The sequence below is a fragment of the Streptopelia decaocto genome (genome assembly GCF_964273445.1).
Source record: "Streptopelia decaocto genome assembly, chromosome: 3".
Taxonomy (NCBI): domain Eukaryota; kingdom Metazoa; phylum Chordata; class Aves; order Columbiformes; family Columbidae; genus Streptopelia; species Streptopelia decaocto.
This window is the reverse complement of record NC_138656.1, coordinates 35,327,263-35,340,244: the sequence shown is the minus strand read 5'-3', so window position 1 is coordinate 35,340,244 and position 12,982 is coordinate 35,327,263. Positions and strand designations below refer to the sequence as shown.

General features: G+C 37.2%; 1 protein-coding gene across 7 annotated transcripts in view; it reads left to right on the top strand.

The window, feature by feature from the left end:
• The window catches only part of BIRC6 (baculoviral IAP repeat containing 6), a 183,831-nt gene that overhangs the window by 23,160 nt on the left and 147,689 nt on the right, over positions 1 to 12,982 (top strand). For all 7 annotated transcript variants that reach the window (XM_082047541.1, XM_082047537.1, XM_082047538.1 and 4 more), the window contains exons 9-11: positions 1,828 to 1,886; positions 3,144 to 4,538; positions 11,993 to 12,142. In XM_082047541.1, coding sequence (XP_081903667.1) covers positions 1,828 to 1,886; positions 3,144 to 4,538; positions 11,993 to 12,142 — 1,604 coding nt within the window. The remainder of the gene's footprint in view (positions 1 to 1,827; positions 1,887 to 3,143; positions 4,539 to 11,992; positions 12,143 to 12,982) is intronic.

Here is a 12,982-nt window from a genome sequence, read left to right as displayed (position 1 = left end):
TTAGTTAAGTCATGCTTTGTGAAACATAAGATTGGTGAGGTTTACTTTTTTTAATGAAGATAATTCTTTTAATCACTCTGTATCTGTGCACAATTCACTTAAAAACGAATAATCTAAATTTCGGTCTTTAAAGCCAATTCAATTTTATTCCTGCTGTTTCAGTTTTTATACTTCACTAACAGAGAGATACTGACTCTCATTGCTGCCCTGACCTGATGTTACAGAGGCAGAGAAAGAAAAGAGAAAGCAATATAAATTTTGGAATAGCTTTTCATTTTAGTGATGAATTATGCATTTCAGGTTTTGAAAGTAAAAGCTACTCCTGGACTTATGGAACATGCTTTTCTTTGATTGCTTCTCTGTAATTTCTGAACTACATGATCTTTGAAGGTCCCTTCCAACCCAAACTATTCTGTGATTCTGTGAGTCTCTGAAAATAAATTATGTAGGTGTGCTAGGAATTGCTTTCATTTTTTACCTTTAACACATGCATACAGACTCTAAGCAATTAAACAGTCCTGTCACAAGCTTTTAAATAAGCTAAAGCTTAGAAAGTAGCGTGTGAGAAAAAGCAGTATTCTTTCATTTATGCTTCTTCTTTCTCATATTACTGAAACTCAAGCAAAAGAGTGAATAATTGTTGGAAAACTCACCACAAAGGTGTTCAGGTAGTCTTGCTAGTTTTCTGAATGTTTCTTTTTAAAGTTCAGCATCACAGAAAATAACAGTACTGCTACATGCACAGGAAAGTAAGTATTTGGTTTTAAGCTTGATGTGATTTCCACAGCACTGCAGGGCAAATATGAAGCTTGCTCTTCTGAAGAGGCCGTATAGAAACAAAGGGCAACAGAGTGTGGGACCTAACAGCTGCTGGGGCCTAGACTTCTACTGTAGCTTTAGGGCTGTAAACTCCTTGAGAGTTAAGTAATTAAGCCAATTTTAAGCTCTGGTTAAGAGTCAGTACCATCAGTATGATCAAACTGCTTAGACTAGGCATTTTCACTTTCCTTAATCTATATGAAATTTACTTTCACTTTCCCACTCAAGGGGAAGCTGACTGAGAATCCAAGTATTGAATTGTTGTGAAGGTTGATCAGGTTTGAGACAAAAAAGATCTGTTTCTTGGGCATGAGGAGGAAGCATCCAGTTTGATGAAATTTGGGGATCTGACTTGGTACTGTGAGTAGTTATATGTGAAGCTGCAAAGGCAGTACTGTCCTTCCTGTCTGTAAAGTGCCTGTAATAGGAAATTTTTTCTTATTGGAAAGGCCAGGTGTGTAAAATCTTCACATGTTCTTAGAACTACTAAAGGGCCTATTTCTCTTGAAGAAGTGTCTTGAACAGAATCTGCTTTTATGAAAAAATGATTCATCTCATAGTATTTTTCAAAGCAACACATGTTAGGGTTTGTAGACCCTTTGTGCACTAGCTACAAAATCTCCTTGGTAGAACTGAAGACCAGTCTGGCAGCTCCACCTTTCAAATGCTATTTTGAGGCACTTTGAAGAGGATGGCTTTGGGTTAAGAGGTTTTGGTTGGTTGGTATTGTTTTACTTGGAAAGATTCTGAGAACTGGCTTTCATTTTAATTCCATTTATGTCTGTAGAATGAGGTAAATGGAAAGCTGGTCTACTGTTTTTGATGATGGAGGAAAATGTCTTTATTTTGTTAGTGTGTGTGACCAACTCATCAATGGATGTACAATGCTGACTGAAAGAAATGCCATTACAATACACATTGCATTTTTACTATATTAAAAAAAGTAATTAAAAATACAAATACAGCTACAGTGTACATGGTATCATTCATGCAGTATTTTTTTTTCAGTGATGACCTACTGGAGGATTCAGACAGTGAAGAGCATTCCAGATCAGAATCTGTGACAGGTGTGTTATATCTACTCCGTGTAATAGTTTAGAGGACAGGAGGGGAATTGTTCTCAGACTTGTAAAAAAGTTCTGTCAAAACCACTGATATTATATTCACTGTATTAGGATAAAAGAAAAAGATTGATCTTGAAAGCAATGTTGATATTTAAGTCGCTGTGTGGTGGAGAAATTGCAAACAGGAGAAAAGTTAATAACCAACAAAGTAGGGTTTTAATGTCTTATTTGACAACAAGCATTGCTTATCTTGCTGTCAATAAAACATGCAAAACAAGTTAAAAGAACTTACTGAGAATGGGAGCAAATTAGAGGTGTACAAAACCCTTCAAATTCAGGGGATTGCCAGAGAGAGTTCCTGTATCTTGATTGTTTTCTTAGAGGTTGAATCAGAATTTTTAGTGGGAGGGAGGATTGCATGCTTATTTTCCATAATCCATCTTACATCTTTGAGTAAAGATGAGCAAGTTAGGAAAAAAAGAACATGTTGATGTGAATAAACACGAGGGAATAGACTTGGGATATAAAAAGATTGTTTTTCAACAAAAGTGTTGGCGAAGATGGTTCTCTGTCATTTATGCTTAAATCACCTCTTAATCTGGGTTTGGATGATGTCCTTTGTAATCTTTTAAATGTACGTTATTTAGCTGAAGTCTTCTGATTTATTGTTATTCTTGCAGTCCTGTTTAATTGGATCAGGCTACGTCCTTCAAGCTTTTACTGGGTTTTGTTTTATAATAGCTTGGAGTTCTTTCTATTAGGTGGTGTATTAATGGTGGGGAGTATCAAGTTTTAGAGAAATATGATGTGTTTTTCAACTAAGATTGGAGAACAAATGTGCAGAATTGCAGATTTTTGGTGGTACTGGATTGTCTAGGAAGGAAGGGGAATAAAATATGGCAGAACATTAATTGAGTTGATTAGATTATTTGGATTTCAGTATGGTGGTCTAGCCTAATTAGAATAATTGGTAGAAAGATGATGCTGTTTACTGGGAAATTAGTTACAGAGGCTATTGTCCTGTTCTCGCTACTTTTACTCTTGATGATAAAATTAGGAAAACTGAAGTCTCTGTGGAAGGGATGTTTCTGGGCCTCTTATTGTTTCTTGACCATCAAATCTGGAATACATGGAATGTTTTAACATGTTGAAATGGTAGTGCAGGGACTTTTTGCTGAATATAAGGGTAAGTCCATAATAAATGCAATATAATTCCTTTTTTTTTGAACATATGTAATGTTAAACATTTTTGTTTTAAAGGGCATACGTCACAAAAAGAAACCATGGAAGTCAGCCTTGATATAACAGCTCTCAGTATTCTTCAGCAACCTGAAAAGCTTCAGTGGGAAATTGTTGCAAATGTTCTGGAAGACACGGTTAAGGATCTAGAAGAACTTGGGGCAAATCCCTGTTTGGCCAACTGTAAGAGTGAAAAGATGAAGGAAAAACATCTAGAACAACACAACATTCCCTTTCCTTGTTTATTAGCTGGAGGTCTGTTAACCTACAAATCACCTGCTACCTCTCCTGTTAGCACTAACTCTCAGAGGTCACTGGATGGCTTAAGTAGGACTCGAGGTGAGAGTGTCTCGGAACAGGGATCAACTGACAATGAATCCTGCACTAATTCAGAACTGAATTCCCCTCTGGTAAGGAGGACTTTACCTGTATTGCTGCTATACAGCATTAAGGAGTCTGATGAAAAAGCAGGAAAACTCTTCTCACAGATGAACAGTATTATGAGTAAAAGTATACACGATGATGGTTTCACAGTTCCACAGATCATTGAAATGGAGCTGGACAGTCAGGAGCAGTTGCTGTTACAGGATCCCCCTGTGACTTACATTCAACAGTTTGCAGATGCTGCAGCCACCCTGACTTCTCCGGACTCGGACAAGTGGAGCTCGATGGTTCCCAAGCCTGGGACTTTGGTTCAGTGCCTGCGTCTGCCAAAGTTTGCAGAGGAGGAGAACTTGTGTGTAGATTCGATCACTCCTTGTGCAGATGGAGTTCATTTGTTAGTAGGACTGAGGACTTGTCCTGTTGAATCTCTGAGTGCAATAAATCAAGTAGAGGCCTTGAATAATTTAAATAAGTTAAACTCGGCACTATGTAATAGAAGGAAGGGGGAACTAGAATCAAGTCTTGCTGTAATGAATGGCACGAGTGTTGATGTAATCCAACATGACTCACCAGCAGATGTACCAACACCTTTAATAATTCAACCTGAACAGAGAAGCGTTAGTGGTGGATACCTAGTGCTTTATAAGATGAATTATGCCACTAGAATAGTTACTCTAGAGGAGGAACCAGTAAAAATCCAGCATATCAAAGACCCCCAAGACACAATTACCTCAATGATTTTGCTCCCACCAGATATATTGGATAACCGAGAGGATGACTGTGAGGAGCCTGTAGAGGAAATACAGTTAACTTCTAAAAATGGCAGTGGGAGAGAGAGAAGATCTGAGATCTCTACTCTTGGGCACCTGGTAATAACTACTCAGGGAGGATATGTAAAAATACTAGATCTTTCGAACTTTGAAATTCTGGCCAAAGTGGAGCCACCTAAAAAAGAAGGCACTGAGGAACCAGATATGTTTGTCTCTGTGATATACTGTTCGGGCACAGACAGATTATGTGCATGCACCAAAGGTAAGACTTCCTTTAAAAGAATTTTTTTTAATGCTTGATTTGACTGTATTTTGATTATATTATAGAATGTTAGAATCTGTGTTTCAGAATAGGTAGATTCCATTGAAGTTATTTGTAGTTTAATTCTGTTCTAGGGAACATGGACTCAAGTTAATTCCTCATCTTAAATGTAGATTTTAATTTCTAAAATGGGAATAATTCTTGGGTATGTCCAGTATACTGGCAAATTTTTTTCTTGTAGAGGCAGAGATTTTCTTAAATCCAAACCAAATAAAAGTAGTTCTTGTATGTAATTATTTCTGTGCTAGAGAGCCACAGTTCAGAAAAATGTCTCCTGTATGTAATTGGTGATATTCAAGAGGGTGTCTATTACACTGTTTTAGCTTTATTTAATAGTGCATGCTTTTTCCTAGTAAAAACAGAACTCCAGCTGTGAGGTTAATTGCCTTTGAAAACTGTTAGTTTATCATATCCATGTCATAATGTTTTTACTTAGACTTTGCTGATCAAACTGCAATCTCATTTAAAAAAACCCAAACCTCGCTAAGGTGTTTTTCTACAGAATTATATTGCTACTGATTTCTTTCTAACATCAAATCTCTTTTGTCTTTCTTGTGTTTTAAGATTGATGATAAAAATTACAGGGCATCTTGTTACTGTACGCAGTACGTTCCTATCCAGTGTTTATGTGTATGGTCACTGTGTGCTTTGTAGCATTTAGTGTTATCTAAACCTGTTATGGGACTTTGAGTGTAAGATATGCTGGTCTATTGAGTTGGGAGCGTTTATGCTGTGTGTGTAGGAGTATTTGTCTCTTCTGCCTAGATAACCAGCACCTGTGCTAGTGACTGGAGAATACTTCATCTTCCTCATAATACACAAGCACATCATTCTACTTTTTCACTAAATATCTCTGTATTATTTTCTCTCTGAGAGTGTTAAAATACCCATGTAGTAATTTATAAATATCTTTGCCGTGACTTCTTTTGTTCTTGCTGCCTTTAAGGTGACTGGGATTTTTTTTTCTGTAGTCCTACATGCCTCAGGTATCCCTCTACCATCAAGTCTTTTGAATATGGTACTTTGATAACTATTCAGTTTTTTCTTATCTATTGGCTATTCTTACTTTTAATTTACACCCACTGCATCTCTATTTGGATCTTGATTTTTCTGCTCTGCAACCAAATTAGAATGAACTCCAGAATTCATTTTCATTGTTAAAATGTCTTTAGAAGCTTTCAATTTCTGTTTCTTTTTGAACATTTCAGTTATTTCTTTTGGTATAGTTTTTCTTACCTTTGGGAAATTAAGTCCAAAGCCATAATAAATATTTAGGGACCGATGTCCCTTAGAAGTCTGGATTTCAGGATTTGATACTAGATACATCTGAAGCCTCAGAGTCCTAAAGTTAATGCCAAAATATGAAGCTTTGTAAAGAATGACTTGATCTTCAATGTTTATAAATAACTGTACTGCATAAAATTCAGGAATGCTAAAAGAAAAAGCAAATCAAAAAGCCTGACTTTTTTAATCCTATGTCTTATTGTACATTTGAATAACTTGATGTAAGGAATAGGTTTTGCTTATTTTTTTTGTGTTGAATCGTAATCATCCTTTAATCTTTCTGCTTTAAGTGGGCAGAATTGCTTGCTTATCTGCTAGGTGGCTGAAGATTTTTCTTTTCTTTTTTTTTTTTTTTTTTTCCTTAAATGCACTGTTCTTAGGCTTCTTCCAAAATTGTTTTCAGGTCTTTGCTCCTCTCTGTTTACTGCCACATAAGAGATGGTGCCTGTAGTCTGACAGCATTAGGAAGATAGAAGTTGAAAGTAGAACATAATCACTGGTGTATTCAACATTATTCCTCCTAGGAGGTAGCTTCTAGTGCAAAGATGAGTGAAAATGTTAAGTAGAATATTTGGAACCTACATGCCCTGGAAATGCTCGGATATGGTTGGAAAACTATCAAAGAATATTAGCTGAGCAGTAAATTCTTACCTGTTTACTGGCTTGGGTGGTGGGAGTAGGCAAAAAGATACTTTAATGTCTGGAAGTTTTGTTCTGTTAAGCAAACATAGTGGAGTTTGCTTTCCTCTCTTCCCCTTGGCCAAGGTAGACTGTAGTTAATAACCTTCTTAGTAGTGCTTTGTGTGTGAGTTTTAAACATTTTGTCTTGCATCAATAGTATAAAATAGCTTAGATTCTGCTTTTGTAGCATCCAAAATAAGTAAATTCTTTATTATAAAACTATACAGTAGACTGACAGATATAGGGTTACAACTCTAGGGTGTTTTTTTGATAGTTGAAGTCCATTATCTGGTGTTTAAGAGGACTGGATATAGTTTATTTTGGATACATAAGTTTCCAGAGCTATATTTGTCACTGCCTTCCTTATATCTCAGTTTTCATCTAATTATATGTCTTTTTTTAAATTACAGCCCTACCAAATATTACTTAAGAAAATGGGCAATAGTACACATTCTACCTTTTTCTTTTGTTGGGTTTGTTTTGATTGATTGCTTCCTTCTGCAGTTTAGCTGCTCAGCTGCATTTGCCAGTCGAGCAATGTTGTTGAACTTTGCTTTATAATATGGAATGAGGTGGAAAAATTGTTGTATCTGAAGTGTTTCTTTTTATCTTACATAAATGTGTAAATCGCTGCTTGTATTTTATTTTGGCAGTTTTGCAAATTGTGCATACTTGTGTTTCTAGGCGTATTTTTTTAAAAGATCATTAAGAATTGACAGTTTTCTGTCCACTGCTGCTGATCTTCTCCCTTGTCAAGTTACAAACTTCAGTGTCTGAAGCTCTCTGAAGAAATATTATCGAGTAGGAAAGTGAGGTGGTCTTTTAAACAAATGCTACAAGAAGTGGGAATGTTGATGGTGGTGTGGTGAAGCAGGTACTTCCCTGCCAAACTGATTGAGCAGGTGTTAGATTTGTGTGATCTGTTTGAGTGCTTGAGTTCCTTCTAGTGAGTGAAGAATTCCTGGATTGTGCTCACCTGAAACTGTAGTTCCTTAAATTGATTTAGTTATATTTTCAGTTTAATTATTATTTGGAAGTAGTTTGGGTAGAAGCAGGGGGGGGGAAGAAGGTTTTCTATTTGTTTTCACCATAAGAAGAACCCTAGTGCTTTTTGCTCTGGCAGTTCTCTTTGCTGCCTACATTGCTTCAGAGCCAACAGACAAAAAGACCCAGCTCCAATTGAAGTTCCATAATCAGCTTCTCACGCGTAACAATTCCAGAATCACAGTAGATGACTTCTTCTGGATATTACCTGTTTCTGAATTAGTCATAGTTGGAAGCTGTAAAAGAAGACAACCAACACTGAATGTAACCCGTTATGTGCATTTGTAGCTTACTGATTGTTTTACATTTTCATTTATAAGCATTTGTTTCATTAGGTGTCTGTATGTGATTATTTTTTCTTTTAATGTACTTTTCTATATACATGATTCTCTTAAATTCTTACCTGCAGCGTTAACATTGTACCAAGAGTTTATCTAGTCACTCCCCTTTGCTGGCGAAAATGTTGTAGGTTTTTTTTTGGTGGTGTTTGTTTCTTTCAGACTGGAGTTTGATATGTTGAAAGTGAATTGTCTATGCTAATATTTCATGTTGCAAGCCTGGCAGAACTGGATGGCACTTTCATACATTTGAGAATTGATTCTCCTAAATCTTCTATCTTTCAATTATAACAGATTTCTTGCTCTTGGATTGTACATAGTGTATTAATTACTCTCTGTAGCTTTTTTCTGGTTTTGTTTGGATATCTTTCTTGTCTCTTCCATGCCATTAGGCCTTATCAGCCTTGCATCCTGGTGTATTTGAAGTTCAAGAATCAGTATTTTCAGTTTTCTGCCTTCATAAGCAATGGCATCTAATGGGATTGGGGAGAGCTCTAGTTTTTTCCACATCACAATTAGTGCTGGAGGTCATGCTAAGAGATCAGCCTGTTTTTGAAGATCTTCAACGTGGAGATTTAACAGCCTATTCATGCAATTTTTTCTACTACATGTTGTCCTTAATGATGATCTTTTTTCCCTAGTGTTTAGCCTGTATCATCTTTGCAGATTGGAGTCATTACTATCCTTTATAACATGGCAAAGAGATTGCTTCAAAAGAGGAGGGGAAGACAGAGTTTATTTAGGTACTGTCCTCCTCCAACCATTTATTTTCTGTAGCTGAGTATTTCCAGACCTTTTAAACTTTCCTCAGGAGCTTTTGAAGAAAAAAAACCCTTCCTCTCCCCTCCCAAAAGATCTGCTCAAGTTAGTACACATGTTTCTTAATGGGATACTCAAAACCAGGTACAGTAATCCTACAGATGTCTTTGAATGGAACAGAAGAATTCCTTAGCAGCTCTGCAGTCTCTGCATACCATGTGTGTGTATACACAGTGGGATGTTTGCACTTCTGAACAGGAAATTGAATCTGGTTTATCTTCTGACTCACAAGAACCTCTTTTACAGAACTGCTGGCTAACTGATTTTTCTTCATCCTATAATAGTGCATTTAATTATTTCTTGCTAGGCATAGCAACTTTCACTTGTCCCTATTCAATTGCATTCTATTTTTTCATAAGCTGGGATGGAATTTTACAGCTGAAATCTCCAAGAATAGTCTCAATTCTGCTGGAGTGAGGTTTTGGGGGAGCTTTCTTGAGGACATTTTTCAAGTGTTCTGAACTAGTAAGTTTAGAGCTAACCCTTTCTGTGCAACCCAGTGGTGAGACGAGGAGGACTGCAAGTTGTTTAGTTTCTTCTGGTATGGCTTTGTTTTCTTAATTGCTTTGACTATTCAGGTATTGTTCAGCTGTGTCCTTGCGTTGTGATTTGCTGTTGACAATTGTGTCTGTTACTCTTTCTGACTCCTGCCAGAGTACAGGATACATTCAGGATACTGAACATTTCAACAGGTTGGCTTTCACTGCAGAGGCCAAGTCTCTGACATGTTCCCTAACTTGTCCAAATGCTGCTTTCCGGGAACCAGTGACTGTTTTGCCAGAAGGAAGCTTGGGATATATTTGGATGGATTTATGATTCTTACGTTCTGTTTGTATAGCCCACCAGGTTCTTGAGTTCAAATGAATTACAGATTTTAAATACACTTCAGAATTAAATTAACAGTGTTTTTTGTGGGTTACCTGTTGTCTTCTGGAATTATAATGATGCTGGTTTCCAGTTCTCTTCTGACTTCTGACTGACTTAGTGATCACAAAGTCAGTGGTCACTGTTTCAACCTAGTAGTGCATATCATGCACCAGTAGGATCCCCAAACAAAATAAAAGGGCAGCATTAACTTTTGCACAGGTTTTTTTTTTTTTCCCCTGGCACTTGACTATAGCAACTATGGTATCTTTGAAACAAATAATTAAGCATGCATCTTTAGAAGGTGGTCTTTGGATGTTCTAGGAGAACAAATTCCACCTTTGTGATACAGAAGGAAAACCACCTGACAGGTTTTGAAAAGTGTGCATATGCGCTAATAATTTTATAGGCTTATACTGTATAACTGAAGTTCATTATAAACTTCTTTATAGAAGCTTTTTAAAAACAAATAGGGAAGAAATTGAGATATCTCAAGTTTAGCACAGTATTTTTCTTGGAAAAGTGCTGGATGGAGTCTTTCAGGAAAGCAGGAATTGTGATTCTCTCTTGTAGTATGGATAAAGCGGTAAGGATGTTTTTTACTACTGTTAATTAGTGATGGAAGTTCACAGACTTGGTATGAGAAGCAAGGTTTTGTTTCTTTAAAACTTAACTGTACCCAACCATCTACAGAACAAGTGAAAACTTCGCATAACTTTCCCTTAGAAAAACCTACAACTTTCTGAAGTTCTTCAGTGTTTCTCTGCTGTGAGCTGTAAAACTGGCAGATAGTGCAAGTCAGCATGTTGAACTACCATTGCATGAGGGTTTGCCCCTTTGTGAGCTGTTTAATTTCAAGTGCTATTTGCTAGAACTATTTTTTTTTTTCCCTCCACTCTTGGTATCTACTTGGGATGTGCTGTTCTGCACCAGGAGTGGCTGGGTTGGGGCTGAGAGATGTGTGGTGAAGGCTTCTTACTGGATCTTAGTGAGAATGGCCCCACCAACAAATGGGTTAATGACTTAATGAAATAGCTGTTTGAATAAGATAGAATAAGAAGACAAATATAGATAGTGACAAAATCTCACATCCCTTCAGATGCTGGGAGCCCTGCTGTTGTGCAGCATCACCCAGACCCCAGGTGGATTTTCCCACAGCACACTTCACAGATCCTGTCCATGGAGAGGTTCTTTCCTGTTGGTCATTTGAGCTATTATTTTCCTCTTTTTATTCTGTCTTGTGGAAACAACTATTTTATTAAGCCATTTGTTGTCTGTCCTTTCCTACTGAGATCCAGAAAAAAACAGGCCAGCTCTCTCTGTGTCTCTCACACATCTTCTTCTCTCTGTGCCTCTCACACGCTCGCTCTCTGCTGCGCTTGCGCCTCTCTATTGCTCTATGTTTCACTCCCCTTGCCCCTCACAATTCAGAACATGTACCTGCTGGTTATGCTTTTATCTTGGGTTTTTATTACATATATTATTTCAAATTTGTTTCAGATTACCTGGATAATTTGCATAACAGGGTTTGACCTAATGCTGGATGCTGAAGGACAGACAGTCTGTAATCAATTTTCAGAAAAACTATGGAAGGCCTACCTTAGGATTTTCTTCTCTATCTAAATCCTACTGATTAGGATTTTTGTAACTTCTGAAACTGTTAACAGCCCTTCCCCTAACTTTATGTAAAATTGAGCATTCCTTCTTGGTGACTTCTCTTGAAATGGCAGAAGTCCTGTAGGTATATCTGTAGTGGTGAATAATGAGCAACTTTCTTGGATGATTTCAAGCTTCCATCAAGACATTGTGTCCATTGAAAGTTTTGTACCTGCTCTTTTGTCTGTTGACCTCTTCAGTGTTGTAATTCCGGGTTTGATGAAGTAATGTTAAAAGTGCCTTAGGTGAGTTCAGTGTGGAAGTGATTTTTCAATTCTCAAATATTGAACTTTAAAAGGAAATTTATGGGACCTGTACAAATGAGGTAGTGTAGGCCTTCAGTTGACATGATGGAATATTTTCTGTTTAAAAGCATGATTTGGATTATGGAAAGTGTCATAATGGTTATGATTTTGGGTTTCTATTGAGGTTTCGTTAGTTAATTCCCTTTTAACACCCCTTCCCTGTAATATGTTTTTTCTTTGATGCCATTTACAATTGGAGTCAGTATTATTGTATTTCTGTTTTGCATTTACCCTGAAAAAAATTCTAGTAGTGAAGCAAATTGAGTGTTCCTGTATAATCTTACTGGTTTCAGGTCCTGCATAATTACTGTCATAATTGTATGGCACTTCAAGTCTGTCTTCTGAGTTCAGTTTAGCAGTATGCCTGTCTAAACTTTCTTCTTTTGTTGTCTGATGATTTTAGGTGGGGAACTTCATTTCCTTCAGATTGGAGGGACCTGTGATGACATAGATGAAGCTGATATACTTGTAGATGGATCCCTTTCCAAAAGTGTAGAACAGTCATCAGAAGGCACCAAGCCCTTATCTAACCCTTCTAGTCCAGGCATTACAGGTAAATTCCATGTGTTTAAATGTCTCGTAGGTAAAAAAGCTTTTGTCGTTTTTAGAAGTTGCATATTAAGATGATTTTGAGTGAATTAATAGCATGCTGCTTTCTACTTTTTTGCTGCCTGAAGTTGGAGTTCTGTAGTTCCTGTTGTCTGTCACTGGTTACATACAAGTGTAACACTTTAGCAGTTCCTGATACAAAAAAACGCCTTTTGTGCAAGTGTGGCAGGCAGGGAAAAACAGGTAGTTGTGCTGACACTGAGCTTCCCATATAGTATGTAAAATTGCCTTAAAGTTAATAAAACTGTAAAAAACATGTAGTCAACAGATCTCCGTTGCACACAGTGAAACTGATGCCCTCTGTAGCTCAAGCAGTGCAGTTGCTGTTGATAAATTAAGCTTATCGTGTGAACTCTTGGAATTTTTCTCATTTGTGGTTTGTCTGGGTCGAGCTATGCTCAAATTCTGCTGTCATTCTACTAGTTTCTTTCCTGGAAAGGTTGTCTGCCCTTGGACAGCAAGAAGTAATTGTTTCCAGCTGTCCAAATCCTGTTTTCACCCCAAACATTACATTTAAGTATTGCCTTTACTGCAGTTCTCATACACCAGTCCTGTGAGCAGTCTTCTGCCTTTGGTAGTATCCTGGTCCACTTAGGTGCAAGAAGGAGTTGGGCGAGAGGGCAGTTCAAAGGGGAAAAATGTGAGCGGCTCCTCCTGCTTGTAAGGGAGAGCAGTGAATGTGCAGGTTATGGGAGCTCCTGTGTAGGCCTCTTGATCTTTTCTCAGCTCTCATCAAAGGTGATTTAGTGTAGATAACTTCTTGTAACTAAAACTTAACAACAAA